General features: G+C 36.7%; 1 protein-coding gene across 7 annotated transcripts in view; it reads left to right on the forward strand.

Annotated features, from left to right (window-relative positions):
* nrp1a (neuropilin 1a) overlaps nucleotides 1-12,799 on the forward strand; it is a 72,491-nt gene extending 59,692 nt beyond the window's left edge. For all 7 annotated transcript variants that reach the window (XM_079863163.1, XM_079863166.1, XM_079863168.1 and 4 more), the window contains 4 exons: nucleotides 65-342; nucleotides 8,341-8,437; nucleotides 9,294-9,347; nucleotides 10,372-12,799. In XM_079863163.1, coding sequence (XP_079719289.1) covers nucleotides 65-342; nucleotides 8,341-8,437; nucleotides 9,294-9,347; nucleotides 10,372-10,658 — 716 coding nt within the window. In that variant the 3' untranslated portion in view covers nucleotides 10,659-12,799. The remainder of the gene's footprint in view (nucleotides 1-64; nucleotides 343-8,340; nucleotides 8,438-9,293; nucleotides 9,348-10,371) is intronic.
* The last annotated feature ends 6,201 nt before the right edge of the window (nucleotides 12,800-19,000 follow it).

Below are 19,000 nucleotides of genomic sequence, written 5' to 3' on the forward strand. Positions count from 1 at the left end.
AGACTTACAGCACAGAGAGTGTGAATCCTCCAAAGCTCACACACACACACGTCTCCTGCCTCAGGTGGATCGGGGAACTTCATCTACACACTGGCGACAGGAGCTCAGGAGACAGAAGTGGCTCGGCTGGTGAGTCCGTCGGTGTCGGGACAGGACTCGGACCTGTGCTTGTCTTTCTGGTACCACATGTTCGGGTCCCACATCGGCACGCTCCACATTAAACAGCGCAGGGAGACGAGCCAGGGCTCGGCCGATGTCCTGCTCTGGACCGTCAGTGGACATCAGGGCAACCGCTGGAGAGAGGGCCGTGTGCTGATCCCCCACTCCAGCAAACCCTACCAGGTATTACAGCGCCGTGTAACTCCTGCCTCACTTTGGCGGGTTGAATTTTACATATAATCACTCACTTAAAAATGTTGGGTTAAAAATAACCCAACGAATAACCCAACTGTGGATTGGTATAGCACCTTCCCAACTGTGGGTTATTTTAACCCAATGCATTGGGTTAAAATTACAGTTGGGTTAAAATAACCCAACAGTTGAGTTAAATATTTATTTTTATTTATGACCTTATTTTAATAAATAAAATACACATTGTTTTCAAATACAGATTGTTTATTTGTATAAACAATACATATGTTTCAACAAATATATTTTTCAATTACAAACTATATATTGTGGAGTCTAGGATTTAATGTAAATATACATAATTGTGTACATAAATTCAAAATGCACAAGTGTACATACAACACACATAATAAATTCAAAACCTATGCAAATATGTACAAACAGAACACATTCAAAACCTACACAAAAATACACATAGCATACATACAATTGTACAGCATACAGCACACAAAAATTCAAAATGAACACTAAATTAAGAACTACACATTAATAACCTATTTAATTCAATAACCTATACAAATATGGAAAGAATACACAAATTAATAACAATAAATCCTAATCACAACTTTATTAAAAGTTCTTCACTGTACACTGAATGCATTGATGTGTTAGTGTAAACATACCTTGAGTAATAAAACTACAAATACATATGTTGACTACTGGACCTAATGAGGATGATGATCAAAGTTCTTAATGAGGCAGGAACTCCTCCAGATATATCTCTAGATATATTAAAGTTTGCATGCTACAAAAACTCCCAAAATGGGTGCAGAGGTCTTGAAGTAGTTTGTCATAGATGTAAAACATTTTTGAAACACATCCATTGCTTGAAATAAAGTCTTCTGTTCAATTGCTTCCACACTGAATATGATAAAAACTTGTGAGTTCTCTTCGTCCCCAATTAAGCATCAAGCCATGTGGATCCGGGCTTGTCTCACTGTTTCTCACTTGTCTCCATCCTTAAAAGAATAAATAATGTTCAGTTGGGCATGCACTGTGACAACATCAGCAGTGTTAAATTATGAAAAAGTTACATCAAAGCAGTGCTGTATTGAATTAAATTATGGTCACTCTAATTAGTCATTACACCTGCCGTTAAAGGATTAGTTCACCCAAAAATGTAAATTCTGTCATTAATTACTCGCCCTCTTGTCATTCCAAACCTGTAAGACTTTTGTTCATCTTCGGAACACAAATAAAGATCTTTTTTATGAGTCTTACAGATTTCTGTCCCTCCATTGACAGCTACACAACTATCACTTATAATCCCCAGAAAGGTAGCAAACACATCATAAAGGTAATACATGTTACTCCAGTGGTTTAACCTCAATTTTATGAAGTGACATGAGTATATTCTATCCCTTAAACATAATTTAAAATTAAGATTAAACCACTGGAGTTACTTGGATTAGTTTAATGAAGTCTTTCCTACCTTTCTGGGGCTTGAAAGCGGTACTTGTGTAGATTGTCAATGGAGGGACAGAAATCTCTTAGATTTCATCTAAAAGATCTTCTTTTGTGATCCTAAGATGAGAGAAAGTCTTACAGGTTTAGAACGACATGAGGGCGAGCAATCATGACAGAATTTTCTTTTTTTGGATGAACAATCCCATTAACAAGCGGAATCATTGAAGAAAAGAAGAAGTGGACGAACATAAGCCGAAGAGCAGTGTAATTTATCAAAGTTGATTTGATAGTGTTGCTTTTACTTACAGGCTTAATGTCAAAAAGCTGCACTTCATTTCAGCATATGTTGGACACACCATTTTTCCATTTGTGAGGTATGGCGATGATGGCAGGATGTCAGGCCATTTCTCCGGGATCATCTTTGAAAGACAAGAAAAAAAAAAAAGAAAAAAAAATTCCAGTTTTCAACTATACCACACGTGTGTCAACCTAATTTCATATGCACTTAGACACAGCCAAAACAATTTTCCAAAATAAGAAACTCCTTCCCTATAGACTATAGAGGGTATGCACTGACGTCACTTTCCCGCCGAAGAGCTGCTGCATGACTGGATTTAATAGGGGTAACTGCGAAAACGTGAGTAAAACAAATGATTATCAGTTTAAACTAAAGGTTGGACTCGATATAGTGTTCCTTACAACTTACCAAAGATCCAGTGATCATGGATATTCATATTTCGTTCTTCCTGTCAGTCCCATAGAGGCTATGCTGTCAGTACCGGAAAGAGAATGGGTTAGTTCACCTCTCGAGTCTTCGGGTCTGATTCTTCTGAGTCTTTCATTCTTTTGTCACATGACAGCGCTGGACCATAAATGAGTTACTAATGTTTTAACGGCTTAGATTGGGAGTTGAGGTAAACTAACAGACTGCATAGCCTGAAGACCCAGATAAATCAATTAAAGGTCCCGTTTGTCCTGTGTTTTTGAAGCTTTGATTGTGTTTACAGTGTGCAATATAATATGTGTTCATGTTTCGCGTGTAAAAAAAAACACAGTATTTTTCACACAATTTCCTTATCTGTATACCGCTGTTTTCACTGTCCTGATACGGGCTGATAACTTCCTTGTTCTATGAAGTCCCTCCTTCAGAAATACGTAACGAGTTCTGATTGTGCAGCGGTTCCTGTGTTGTGATTCGACAGCAGCTTAGCGCACGTTGCCCGGAAAGGTCACGCCTCTAACCATAACGTGGAGATGCATGCTCTCAGTGTAATTGTAAACATGTCTTTAATTTCAATTCAATTTGAGCCGGAATCAGACCCAGAGAACATAGATGATCTCATTGATCTCTAAGTACAGCGCCCCTGGGAAGGCCAAACAAAGGTGATTTGACTCCGGGAAGAAAATATCAGCGTCTCGACAACATGGCGACAAACACACTCTACAAACGCAACTCTTCCTCTTCTCCGTGGGAGCGCAACAAGACCACGCCCCCTTTTTTTGTGTATTCCTGTAGGCGGAGGTTAGTCAAAAAACTGTTCTAGTGACGTCATTAAAGCAGGAAGTAGAGGGAAGTAGTCCAAACCGGCCGTTCGCTGTTGACTTTGAAAGGGGACTTCTGTTAAATAAAATATCTCACTTGGCACTGAACTTTGAGCTTTATCATTTTACAGGTATTATTTATGCTCTAACAGCAACATTACACACTAACTAAAGTTTGAAAAATGGGATCACGAAGAACAGGACCTTTAATCGTTTCTGTTTCTCATAATTTGGCCTCTTCCTTGCATTGAAATTTTTTTCTTATTCTAAATGTGATCAACATTTGATGTGTTTGGGGAATTTGGCTATTGACATAACATTATATGAAATGAACGAAATGACTTGAAAAAAGATTTGTTCATTTTTATGAACGAGATTTAAAGATCCAAGTCAGTAAAATTATCCGAACTTCCCACTACTACGTCACGCGCATACCCTCTGTACTGAACTTCATTAAACTCACCATTCCAAGAAAATTGTGAAGTCTAGGATGTTCTCTAATGATTTCTTCTTTAGTTTTTGTTCCAGAGGATCAATTCCATGCACTGCAGTTTGTTGAGGTGTTGTGTGTCTCTCATGAACTCCTCGACTTGGCTGTGAGGACTTCTTTCTTTTCTTTTGCCACTCAAACATTGTCAGTCATCAGACAGCTCAGACTCTATTGAAATTAAAACATACGTATTAAAATAAGTGAAGACAGCTGGAAAAAAAAAAACATAAGTAATTATCTGTACCTGGATCTGTAGTAGCCCCAGCACTGCACATTTGGTATCTCTAATCATTATTCAACTTACCAGCTTGTTAGTAGAGGGACTCCAAGAGCGGTGCCAGATAAGGAAGACATCCAAAATGTGTACTATTGTACACTGTCCAGGACCAAAGTTGAGAACCATTGTCATCCAGTAGCGTAAAACTTTAATTTACTCCTGCCTGTGTTAGAATGAATCAGAAAAAAAGAAATATTTTCAAAAAAGTAAACTAGTCCTTAAAAACTTGTTACTACAGTAAATCAAGGTAATCTGTGTATTGGAAAACATAACAAACTTTCTTTAACTAATCATGAACTAATAGTTTATTTGTTACAAAGTGTTTCTCATGTTTTCCACTTCAATTTTGTTAGGAATATCTGCACTTTTTCATCTTTCTTTCATCGCGGAGATTTCAGCGAATTCAAAGGCTTCTCACCGCATCTCACAGCACTGTTGTGGTGTCGTGTAACCGAATCGATGTCTGAGCTCGCGCCGCGAGGCCGAGCTGATAAATGGTCCGTGCACTACGGTTCAGAGCTCTTTCGTTCCGCATTTAGTGACAATTGTAGTCGCACCTGTACGATAAAAGTACATTACCAGTCTGGAGCACTGCTTCAGCTGTGACAGACCATCACTAAAGTCCCTTAAATTTGCTATCACGAATACCGTAAAACAGGCGTAGCCTAATGCTAGATAGTGATTTCAGACTAGACATAACTTACTTAGTATAATATTGTAGTAACGTTAGGTAACTCAGTAGTAGTGACGTACATCTCTAAATGGTTTTACTAGTATAATTTTTAATTAATTATTTTATTTCTGCTAGCGAGCTAACGGGGATAACTTAGCTAGGATTAATTTCCAATCGATCTCACTTCCCGGAGATCATTAAAACGGACTAAGGGGAATTTCGTTTTTTTTAAATATAAAATTCAGTTTTAGAGTAATTATATTCTACGTCTCAGTATACAATACTTAATGTTATACGTATATAAAAACGATATGACTTACCTTTTATAATCAAGATGCAGCAGCAGCTTCTGTGTTGACTGTCTGTCACTGGACCGTTAAAATTTGAACTGTCGCTGCGGAAACCGGAGGTTATTTAACCCAACGGTTAGGTTATAACTAAAAATAAACCAATGACATAAACAAATGACCCAATACATTTTAAGATAACCCAACATATTGACCCAATATGTGTAACCCAACGGTTGGGTTACACAAATAACCCAACGTTTTTTACTGTGCAAGGCTTGACATTAACTTTTTTGCTCACCAGCTCACTGTGGCGAGTGGTTTTGAAAGATTCTAGCCACTCAGCATTTTCACTGGCCACAATTTTAACATTGATACCATGGGGGGAAACTGCCATGTAGATATTTTTAACATTATCCCATAATTTTGCAGCAGGTTTATTAGGCTGCTGTCACTTTAAGACCTGATGCATTATCCATACTGTTTTGGATTATCCATACTTTTTGCCGCACTTTGGGTGTGAGCTAGCCTGGTTAAAACCAGACCATTCTCAGTAGTAACTGAGTTATGGTCTGGCAAAGCTTCATTAACTCATTTCCAAAGGGGCGTCACCAACGGACGTCGCTCAAATGCCTCTGGGCGCAATTGGATAGACCTAAAACCAATCAGAGCGATCGTCATCGTGTAAAGCCATATGCTGCGTCCAAGTTACACTACGCCATAAAAGTATGTACTCTTTTTGTGAAGAAAAGGTATTTACTTTTGAATGTGTAGCAGAAAAGTAGGCAAGCTTTGGGACACACTACTTCGTCATCTTTATCGGACGGATCTGTCGCGTGCGTCCTGTCACGTAAACTGCCCTGTCAATCATCTTGTCACAGTTAAAATCCTCTATTAAATCTAATTTAATTTCCTACCGTTTCGGAGAGAAATGTAGTAGCACGTTCATCTGCCAGTGGGTCTATCATGGAAACTGTCCTCATGTGTTTGCAATTTGAATATAATAATGCATTTAAAAGTTGATCGGACATCGCTCAAATGCCTCTGGGCGCAATTTTATAGACCTAAAACCAATCAGAGCGATCGGCATCGTGTAAAGCCCGCCTCAACGTTTCTGATTGGTGCCTCGATTTGGACGGATTAGAAATGGGCTTGAGTGAGCTCTTTGCCAGACTACTTGCAGAGCAAATCTAAATTTGCCGGAAGTTTGTCTGGGTTTTCCCAGGCTAGGTGTGTGCACTAAATCTGCAGGAATGAGTGAAATTATGCGCAATACACGCAATCCCACGCCGAAATTCAAGCCCTGTAATAACAACAATATTCATCCGGAGCAAATGAATCGAGTGAGTGAGGAGAGGCGGGGTTGTGTGTCACTCACTGTCAGAGAGATGCTGGTATGTATCGTGCAGACGAGTTTCAGAAATTTCAGTATCGGTGTGTATCAATATTTTTAACACTACATTGCACTTACCTTATTATTTCAGATGCCTTTTTAAAAGACAAATAATAAATAATAAAATAAAAATAAAATTCAATCAGCTAAAGTGGCAAGTAGGAGAGACTGTGTTACACGCCACTGCTGAAATACACACACATTTGGCAGGATGTCAAGCCCTGTATATAATATAATATACATATTTTTAAATTGTAGTCTTTTAAAAAGGCATCTAAAATAATAAACTGTGCAGTGTAGTGTTGTTAAAAATATAGATTTTTCGATGAATATCGATACTGAAATATCAGAATAGATACACGATACCAGCTGTTCTCTCTCTCTCATCTCTCCGACAACGAGTGACACACAACCCCGCCTCTCCTCACTCACTCGATTAATTTGCTCCGGATGAATATTGTTGTTATTACAGGGCTCACACCCAAAGTACACGCACATAAAGCCATCTCTCAGAACTAAATTGAGTTCTTTTTCACTGCTTATTGCGCTTAATCAGTCAAATACACTCAAAATAATGTCAAAATGCCAGTTTTGACGAATCTTCACATAGACGCACTCAGTTATGTTTTAAGTGAACGTAAACAGTTGAGAAAGAAAACGCACATGTAACAGTATAATGGATCTGTGCATCAGGGGCCGGTTGCACCAGCTGTGCGTAAGTTATAACTTAGCCTAGTTTTGACGTAAATGGACACTAAGTTACGACTTACGCACTTCTAAATATTTTTGCGTTGCACCATTAAACTTAGTTGAAGCATAACTCTACGTATAAACTAAATATTTACGGCAGCCAGGAGTAAATCAGGAGTAACGTATGGAATAAAATATCAGACAGACTGAACTGCATCAATAAGCTCTTCTTTTACCTGACAGACTTCAAGTCTTTAGACATATGATTATGCTGACATTTACACTCGCTTAAATTTTAAGAGAGAGAACATTATGTGAAAATATTACCTTGTTAGCGGCTCTTTAACACGAACCCATCCTAAACAGCACGCCACTGTGTGCATTGGTCCATGTGCATGTCAAATATCAGTCATAATCAATAAACGTAATTTCTTATGTTTTTTGTATCAATATTTATTTATTGATCCTTATTCATTTCATTTCAAATACAGTTTCTGAATGTTATTTACAAAAACACTTATGCTATTCATGAGTATCGTATTTAATGGAAACGTATTTTTACCATTAGTAACGTGAAGCAAAAGAATGAAGGATAAACTGAAATTCACAGCATTTCAACACAACATCTGCTCACGTATTTGAAGGCTGCTATTGGATCATCGAGGCTAAACGTCATATTATGCGACTACGCATTACTTTACGCAAAGCTTACGACCTACTAGCTACGTTCTGCCTTACGAACAAATGGTGCAACGGAATAAAGTTCAGAGTTAGTTACAAACTAGCTAGTAGTTACTAAGCCTCTAGTGTGGACTTTACGTTCCAATTTAAGAAAGAACTTACGAACGGCTGGAGCAACCCTACCCAGGTCTTAAAGTGACAGTAGCCTAATATACCTGCTGCCAAATTATGAGATAATGATAAAAATATCTATATGGCAGTTTTTCCCCATGGTATCGATGTCAAGATTGTGGCCAGTAAAAATGTTGAGTGGCTATAAACTTTGGAAATCCATTAGCCACAGTGGCTGGAGAGCTGAAGAGTTCATGTCAATAGTGAATGTAAAAGATGATTGGCTGTTTTGTTGTTCCAAACCTGTGCGCTGTTATTATTTACACTGATTACATTTTAAACATATTTAAAATACAATTTTGGTGTTTGCATTTATTTCAGGTGATAATTGAAAGCGTAGTGGAGAGGAAAAGCTGGGGAGACATTGCCGTGGACGACATCAAAATCTTAGACAATCTGAACATGGCCGACTGCAAGGGTGAGTCAACACAGAGCAGTGTCCCTGTTACATGTAGTTACTATAGTAATAACAGTGAATTATGCATAATTACAGAACATGCAACTAACCCTCAACCAAACCCTAATCCTAATACTACAGTAAGTACATGTAGTTAATTAATATTACTCTGTACTTAAATGTGCAATTACACTGTAACAAAGACACCTAATAATAAGTGTAGCCCAAAGATGACAAATTTGTCCAAAAAAAAAATCAAAATTGTGTTATTTTACTCATATTGTCAATAAGGAAAAGGAGTGACAACATGTACAAATATTTAAATAACATAATTTTAAATAAATATATAAAATTCAGTCATTTCAAAAGTTTCAGTAATTGAACATTTTTCAGGGTTAACACTTTATTACAAATTAATTTAAATAATTTTTCTAGTCAATTGTGATTATTTATTTATTTTTTGTTATTATTATATTTACTCATAAATAGCCATTTATAACTGATTAAATAATTTATATCTTAACATAACTAGAAAAAAAACTATTTATTAAAAAAAAAAAAAAGAGGTTTTCTGGGTCTTGAAATCACACTTTTAAAATTCCCTCAAATATCCAGGTTTTCCAAGACAGTAAAAACCCTGTTCTTAAATTAAAAAGGCAGTTGTTGAGGGAATATATTAAAATAATAAATATGATTTTTCCTTACACCTTGATATTTTTAGCTTTTGTAGCTTTTAAAGCTAAAATCAAGATATTTAAAGTTTGTTTGGTCTTATTTTAAATGGTTTTAAGCCACCGTGCAGCTGAGAACCTCTGACTTAGATGACAGTACTGGACTTTATACAGTTCCTGACTTGTTTTATGTCACCCTTTTGCAGACCCAGATGTCCCAGCAGAGCCGATCCAACCCGAGGACACCTTCAATGAAATCAGTAAGAGTCTTTCTCAAATCTGAGGCACACAAATGCTGAATAATGTTGAATCACTCTCAGGATTAGTGACTTATGTTACAGTGTGTTTGGAGGGCGTTTATTTCACATTGCATTCATCTAAATTAAAAACATTTATTGAGCATCACTGAATTAACCTATATACATTAATTTAAACCACCAAAACTCATTTTTATAGGTTAAATCAGGTAGAAATTACGGAAGCCCTGAACCGCAACGTAAAAAAAAAAAAAAAATCCGTGCTGTCAAACGATTAATCGCATCCAAAATAAAAGTTTGTTTTTACATAATACATGTGTGTGTACGGTGTATAATTATTTTCTATATATAAATACACACACATGCATGTATATATTTAAGAAATATTTGCATGTATATACTGTGTATATATATTTATATTATATATAATTTATATTATATATAAATATTTTACATATAAATAACACATTTTTCTTAAATATATATGCATGTGTGTGTATTTATATATAGAAAATAATTATACCCCGTACACACACATATATTATGTAAACACAAACTTTTATTTTGGATGCGATTAATCGCGATTAATCGTTTGACAGCCCTAAAAAATATATTCTAAAATTACAAGAATAAAGTCGTAGCATTTCGAGAAAAGTTTAAATATTTCAAGAACAAAGTTGAAATATTTTGAGAATAAAGTCACATTTCTTAAATAAATAAAAAGAATAAAAAGAAAGAACTTCTACGGAAGACTGTAATCTGTTTTTGTTTTTTTCGTTTATTCTCAAAATATTACGACTTCATTCTCGTAATGTTTGAACTTTATTCTCAAAATATTTAGACTTTAACCTCGAAATATTTAGACTTTAATCTCGAAATGCCACGACTTTATTCTCGTAATTTTTTTTTTTTTTTTTTTTTTTTTTTATCGTTGATGGCTTGCGTAAGAAATTGCTCTTTGCGGTAAAGATTTCAGGTTTGCAGGTACTCTCAAACAGGCTTTGTTTTAATGCGTGTTCTCTTCTAGTTGTGGACATCACAGACTTCCCCGAGATCGTGGAGAACCACGAGATCAGCGGAGCCGGGAACATGCTGAAGACGCTGGACCCCATCCTCATCACCATCATCGCCATGAGCGCGCTGGGAGTGTTTCTCGGCGCCATCTGTGGCGTGGTTCTGTACTGCGCCTGCTCACACAGCGCCATGTCCGACAGGAACTTATCCGCCCTGGAAAACTATAACTTTGAGCTAGTGGACGGCGTTAAGTTAAAGAAGGACAAGCTCAGCTCACAGAACTCGTACTCGGAAGCGTGAGGCGACCAACCAATGAGAGGGAACCTCTCCTCAGGGAGGGCGGGGCTAAACGGACTGCCGATGCCATCCGATTGGAGGAGGACAAGGCTCTGTGGTTCAGTGAACCAATGGGAGGACGAGGGACTGAGCCGTGCTTTTCTCAGGAGCTGCAGTGAACGGAACCTACCACTAGGGGGACACTGTGTACAAAACATTGAATTCAAGGATTTAAAAGAAAGAAACAAAAAACAAACAAAATGAAAAATAAGAATATGTACAGATGATTGAAATAATTATTTTAATTTTTAATTTTATTGTTTTGTATTATTTTTAGTTGATCATTTTTACAATCGGATGCTGGTGTTGAGACCAATATATAATAATGTTATAAAGTATTTATCTTTTTTTTTTCTAGGAGGGAAAAAAAAAAAAATCATTTATTTTTTATTTTAAAAGATTGTTTTGCGCTTTAAGGAGATGTGTAAAAAAATAAATAAAAAAAACCCCAAATGAACCATATACGACCAAGGAAAGGTAATTACCCCGTGGTAGGGTAAAGATCAACGGGGGTGGAATATCATCCAGCCCTGATGCATTCTGGGTATGGTTCAGTCAGTGCCTTTGGTACATCTTTTTTGGCCTCCTCGGTTGTTGTTGTTTTTTTGTTTTTGGTGTTTTTAACCCTTTAGTTCTCAAAAAAGGCTGTCGGTCGAATCTGCAAAACAAAACCCGGTGAATTCATAAGCGCTTTAATGTTGAAATCCTGCATATTGTACATAAGTTTTAATATATTTTAATGCCCTTTTCAAAGAAACGAGTAAAAGGACAAAAAAAGAAAGCTGCAGTATCCCTTTTTTTCTAGGGTTGTATGTTGTATATACAATCGTCTGACTGTTTTTGTGAAAGTGAAACGTGTGCTTTTTTTCCCGTCCTGTTTTGTTATTTTGCTACGCTCCCAAAAGATGCAGCCCTTGTTCAGAACAGATCCAGTGCACATTTCATCACGGGAATCCATCATATCAGCGTTATAATCACACCAAAAAAACTAAACAAAAAAGCTCATCATTGCCTTGCTTTGTTTTGAAGTGAACAGCCCCAAATATCTCACAGTGCTTATCCCACCGTCCGTCGAGCTGGAATCAGTCTCTCGTACTGTCACTTTAAGAGTGGTGCTAATTTTTTTTGTTTTTGCTATTAAAGTTCTCATGCGAGCGCTTGATTGCGTGATGATGTCATAGTCATTGGCCTTGTGTCTGTACCAAAGGACTGTTGCCTCAAACCGCAGGGTCCAATCACAACAACCCATTGTCGTCATGTGACATCTCGATCTCATCTCATTGGTTCGCTGGTTTCGTGGCTCATTATCATTCCGTTCTTGGACTGGTGGATGGATCTGACTTTAGCAATGACATCACATATAGTTTAACCAATAACAGGGCTTCACTGCTGACAATACTAATGTTTTCTACAGGTTTCTTGGTATGTTCATGTAATGTGTTGTATACTGTGGCAAACACTTTTTTTTTTTTTTTTTGGTTCTCCCATTTCTTTCCGATGACATGAATCCACGTGCTACATGTGTGTGTTAATGGTGACTGGCTTCAGTCGGGATTCTGTGAGAAAGCATACTGTAGCATTAACTAAAACGAAACAATGTTGCACTGATCAATATATTTGATGAAGTTTATGTGTTTATAGCATTCATTTGTACAAAAGACAACGGAGATGAAAAAAGACAGTGTTCATTTTTTTAAAAATATAGTTTCAGAATATGTAACACGATTCTGAAATGGTCAATTATCGAGATGTTTTCATTATTGAAAAAGGTATACAGATTTCCTATAGTAAAGTTCACATTTACCTGACCCGGTTATCTTTTCGTTTTTGTACTGTCGTTTCAATTTTGTGCCGATTTTCTTTTCTTTCTTTTTTTACGAGAAGATGCGGAAGCAAAGAAAAAACTTTTATTTTCAATACTGCCTCTGTAATTTGCTGTTGTAGGAAGGAAAAAAAAATGAATAAAAACAGCAAGGCCTTAAAATGGATTTCAATGTTTTGTATTTGAGCATCTCTGCATCACAAGAGGGAAAAACTCTGTCTCTGATCCAATCAGATCAATGACATTCCAAAGATTCAGCTCCAATAAATGTTTCTGAAACTCATTTTCTCTTTTATAATTTATTTTTCTTTCTTTCTTTTTAATGCATCTTTGTTTTAGTTTGAATAATTTCCCAGATTTGAAGCAGAAAGACATGCATGCAGATGTAGAGAGAGGGCGCCGTTGAGCAACTTCATGACAACAGAAGTGTTTGGAAATGTGTGACTGCCAGAGCCGGACAGTAACTGAGTACATTTACTTGAGTACAGTACTTAAGTACAATTCTGAGGGATCTGTACTTTACTTGAGTATCATTTTTGGGGAGTACTCATGACTTTACTCAAGTACATTTGAGAGGCAAATATTGTACTCTTTACTCCACTACATTTCTATCCATAACCGTGAGTACCCGTTACTTCTAAAAAAAAAAAGGAAAAAAGAAAAATCTCGGAAACCCTCAATTTGTTGTTTCCCTCTCAAACGTGATTGGATTGTGCAGGCGCCACTGATTGGGACAGCCTATCAGCAATCACATTCAGCTTTCCGCCAAAGTCAACTCCATGGTCAGATTTAGATAAGAGACAAAACCACGAACGAAACAATGGATGAAGACGCAGCAGGTCCATCCCGGGAATGTGCCAACCTGTGGCCCCACCTCGCAAGACTATTTCAATTTTCTGAACAAGTTAATGATAGTTTTCGCTTCAAGTGTTTGCTGTGTTTACCATTGTAAGCACTGTGGCAGTAGTAATGCAATATTTAGAAAATGTACTCTTGTACTCTTGATACTCAAGTACTTTTAAAAACAAGTACTTTAGTACTTTTACTTAAGTAGACATCTGACTGTAGTACTTTTACTTGTACTTGAGTAAAATTTAGCAAGGGGTATCTGTACTTTTACTCAAGTAATGAAGCTGTGTACTCTGTCCACCTATGGTGACTGCAAATAGTTTCAATAGAAATTACATGTTTTAGTTCACCAAAAATCAGTACTTTCGGCAGTACCGTATTTCACTGACAATAGAATAAGTAATTAGCATGCAATTAAGTGTCCATAAACATTACATTATTATAATAGCTATAAGTCTTCTGTTATAAGTAATCTTTTTTGTAGGTTTGCTTCAGTCCATGTTCTGAGATGATGGCTGCGTCCGAAAGGTACTTATTTTGAATAAGAAATTACTTCACAAATGTTCAAAAGTATTTTCTGTATATGTATGAATGTGTGTAGTACTGAATGTAATCCGTACGTACTACTTTGTTTGTCATTGTTATGTGACATGATGTCAGTTATGTTGCTTCACTTCTCACCTACTCTATTATACTGTGAATTCAGAGATACTACTTTTGTCACATATTGTTTTCCGCCTACTATATAGTAGGGAAGTGCAGCCACACACACACACACACAAGTGCATTGGCTTGAAAAATCCAGGTTTTCTATCATGATTTGAGTGTTTAGAAACAAAATTTATGAGACAGTTGTTGTCAGATTTCATTAGTGACTTCAAATATGAAATTTAATCATAAGCTTTGGAGATTTTGATGTTTCCCCATTCAAAGAGATAGGAGCTGTCCTTGCATGAGGCGACTGAAATGGGACTTTGACTGGACTTTTTTTATGAGATATAGTCTTTGTGACAACTAGTCAAGTCTTTGGATTAAACTCTCAAAACACATTTGGAAACAGACAGAAAATACGACACTGGTCTCGTTTAAAAAGCAGATTTATTTCCTGGTCTTTCTCTGAGTCCACATGTGGATGTTTGGAGTTCAGCACGAAACACCAGGAGAGAGTAACACAAGCTGTCTTTCATTACTCAACACAGCTCCTCGATGCTCGAGATTATCGATCAAAACAAAACCAATTGCCGGAATATACAACATGAAGAGGGTTGAGCTGAAAATCAATGCAATCTTTCGGTTAAAACAGCTTTAATCAACAAAAACACACACACACACACACACACACCGGCTCCGTCTCAAAGGACTGTTCGCACATGCTATTAGTTCTGTGCTCAATCCAACAGACACACACAAGCATGGGAAATATGTGGGCATTATAAGAAATCTCAAATTATGAGCTGATTCATGTACAACATTTAGCAAAATAATTATTTTTAAGTTTTGAAGTAAATTACTGTTCGATTTTCAAGATTTTCTGAACATTTCAAACTAAAACCGCGGCTGATCATCCTGTTATCAAGGTTAGCATTAGCATTTAAAGGGGTATCATTTGACTTTTCTATAAATAGTAATTAGTAAATAGTAACACAGGGTTCTCAAGTCTCACGCATTGGCCGTGAGACACACGCAATTCAACCAGTTCACACGCTCACACGCCACACCGTGTATTTCTCACGCTGAAAAGGCAATGCCAATGTCATGTCATGCAAGCTTTATACGTTGTATACGAGGGGCGGGCACACAAAGTGAAGTTTCCTGCCGCCAGCGCGTATCTCGGTCAGATTGCGTTCGTTAATAGGCAACACAGATGCGCGAACACACGGAAGTTGACGGAACATTCTCGGCCACCGTACGTTCGTTACTAGGTAACCAACAACATCGCGCGAACACACGTCGTGATGATGGAGAAGGTAAGTTGGAAGAAAGCTCGTCTAACATTTTTAGGCTAGAACATTTAATATACTGTATAGCCCATCGTATACATTATTATTGATGCAGTCAAAAACTCTACAACTACTTTGCAACCAGGCCAGAAGCTTTGGCTCAGTTTGGCTAGCTTACGTTATCTGAAACTAAGGGAAATGTTAGTGGGTATGGGAAGGAATGAAGATGTATCTCTTCATTTTATTTTAAATAAATTTAAATTTATTTATTTTATTTTATTTTAAATTATATATTATACTGTATTAATAGTATTTCTAGTTACATTAAGGCTACATACGTATTAAAGCAGAGTGCTCTGGGTAATATTTTATATCCTGTCAAAACATAAAGTTACATTAATCATTGATTGCCATTGCATTTGTATTTTTCAAACACTTACAACACAAAACACATTTCATAAGCTGGAGTGTGTACTCTTGTGTATACACACACACACACACACACACACCTTAATAATACTCTAATATGTCATTTGTTCACAATGTCCCACCACACAATAAATCATTATACCGTTTCGACTAGACATATTCAAAATGCAAAAATATTTGTTTTTCCAAACTGTTTGGAGCAATTCATTATATTTTTGTAATTTTTGTATAACTTATTTGTAATTTTGAAATATAACATTAAAGAGTATATTTGATGTGATGAATTGCTCTGTCATTTATTAGATTTACCAATTGTTATAATTTCAATTTGTGCGGGTTAACAATGGTTAAAATTGGGGGGCGGGGACAGGTGGGGGCGGGGCTCCATTAGGCTCCTCCCCCAACCACATGTGATCTCACTCCAAGCTTTTGATCAAACTTGAGAACCCTGTAGTAACATTAGTAAAACTAATGTTCTTTATGTCTATTTTATGTGGTAGGGTGGGTGTGTTATACTTGACTTATCATGTTAAGAGACATTTTTTTGTAAATTTGGAGTGCTGTCAATACAGAGAACAACGACAAAAATCGGTGTTGCCTACACCATGTTATCCTCTTTTTAAAATTTGCACCCTGTTGACTTCAATGGGGCAAGTACTAAACCTGCTTTTAGCCTCTTAACATCCTTGATGTGTCATTACAAGTGCACAGGTCATGTGAGTGATTCCTTCAGAGTGAACACGAGTGAATCTGACTGCAGTAGATGTGAAATATATGAATAAAAATGATGTTAATTCAGCCAGCGCTCATACCTGTGTTTACTTCCTGTTTTCGGTCGAAGTCCATAGTAATCGATTGTCGAGTTCACACGCATAGGTTTAGTACGTACGATCATGCGCCCGAACTCGACAATCGACTACTGTGGACTTCGACCGAAAACAGGATGTAAATACAGGTATGTGCGCTGGCTGAATAAACATAATTTTTATTCATATCTTTCACATCTACTGCAGTCAGATTCACCCGTGTTCACTCTGAAGGAATCACTCACATGACCTGCTGGTAGGTCATGATAATGGCGAATGTAGGACAGACACACACATTCATGTTATAAAGAATGTATTTTTTAGTGGTCATGGTGTCATTACTTATTTAAAATAAGTATCTACTGTGATTTCAGATGTGCATCTCTTTCGATTCAGGTCTTTCGCATGTGTTTTACTCAAGAGACCTTTAAATGAGTGAGCAAAGATGAGCATAACTGATGTCCATCATATGCAGATTGATATCTAAAAGTTTTTTCTTCTAATCTTCTCACTAACATTTAGATATTTAAATCGAATAAAATGCCAACGATAAAAAGAACTAGCAAGGTTAGCTGATTACCTTAGATATCGTACTCAGTTCATTCTGCTGTAACTTCAGTGAAACTGTTGATCAGTCACGTCATTTGTTCCAGATGATATGCCAGATTGATTCTGCAATATTACAAGTGCTGCTAAATTCCGAATTTACAGCAGAAATGTGAAAGGTTTTTTTCTCTCTTTTTTCTCAAAATAAGTAGCCTAAGTCTGAAATGCTACCGCTTCTTCTTCTTCTTCTTTTGGTATTTTATGGCGGTTGGCAAAACAAAGGATAGATGCATTCCCGCCACCTACTGGGCTGGAGTCTGGGCCATTGATGGGATGGGAAGAATTTTTTTTGTAAATAAAAATATAAAATAATTCTACCACCTTCTAATCCTATTAAACAGTTCCATCTTTCTTAAAATCCCCCTGTAGTCAATAATTGTATCCCTTAAAACTCATCTTTGATCACCAAAATGACATATTTAAACATGTTTTTCCTTGAAAACAAATTTCTTCATGCCTTAACATATCTTGAATGTAACTGGACACCCTTGTCTCATTTAGTACGTGCGGTTCTATGAATATGCAAATGAGCCCCGCCTCCACTCACTCACTCAGCTCAGAGATCCACTGGTTGACGATCACACGTTGATCTGATTGGTTACAAGGTAGTTTGTGACGTCAGAAACACCAGCGATTTCAAAGCGTGTTTTTGAGACTGTCTTTGGTTCACTGCAGTTTTAAGGAGGAAATACTCAGCAATGCTGTCGACTTATGAACTTACACATGGTTTGTCTTAAAGCATATTAAAAACACCACATATAAACAATAAAACTTGATCTGCTATCTCATTAATGTATTAAATATTCTATGATGGTTCAATCCATTATACAGCAGTGTTTTAAGTATAAGATTTCCTATCCCCATTTCTCTTAATTTTTTCAACATAAATATTCTTTCATTTTCATAATCAGTTCAGTATATTATAGTCAATGCATGCTGTGTACAGTTTCTGCGGATCCACATAAACTACAACTCCCAGACTCGTGTTTGTTCATTCTATCTAGGGAATATTTTAGAGTTGTGCCCAAGACATAAAGTCTAGATTTGAAGACCTCCGATGCAAAAGCCTCTAAAAGCCACATCTGTCAAAAATGAGATAATAGCCTACTATTGAGTGAGTGCTCTGTATACGTTCATCAACTTAAAACTCACTAAATCCCAGTCTGAGCTCATTCAGAAATGTCGGTACTTAGGTAGAAACCTATAACCTACATATAGGAGCCTGATAAAAATGTTAATATTAAAGAAAAACGTTAGACGGACTTCATATGCTCTTCTTTATGGAACCGCGTTTATCATCCCATGTAGTTCACACAGAGGATCACGAGAGGGCAGTGCTGTACATGCAATGACTATTACTACCTACTGCAAACTACATGCATCTTCTGAAACTAGGAGAAAGATTTGTTTAATGACATGATTGTGTATACTGTATATATTACATTGATCAATGCAATTTGCTCTTACTGCCTGTGTATAATTTAAATGAGTCCAAATAATAAACTTAAAACCTGCAACATTTTTACCCCGCTCCTGGAGTCACTCCTGAAGTATTCCAGGATTCAGGAATCCGTTGCGAAAGCTGCATTGCCTCTTTTGGGCGTCTCGTTTTCTTGTGCTTATGTAATCATAGCAACCAATGCTTTCTGGGTCTGTTTTCTGAACATGATACAGGATCTTTTTCCATCATTCCTTTTTGTAATGAATCCACCCAAAGCTTTCAACATCAAGCCTGGTTTCCCTCTTTAAAATACCTTTTTTAGTAAAAAAAAAAATCACTTTTTTTACTGATTTAGTAACAGAACTTATTTCATTATTTTTAATCTCTCTGTCTCTCTCTCTCTCTCTCTCTCT

The sequence above is a fragment of the Squalius cephalus genome, assembly GCF_949319135.1.
Source record: "Squalius cephalus genome assembly, chromosome: 25".
Lineage (NCBI taxonomy): Eukaryota > Metazoa > Chordata > Actinopteri > Cypriniformes > Leuciscidae > Squalius > Squalius cephalus.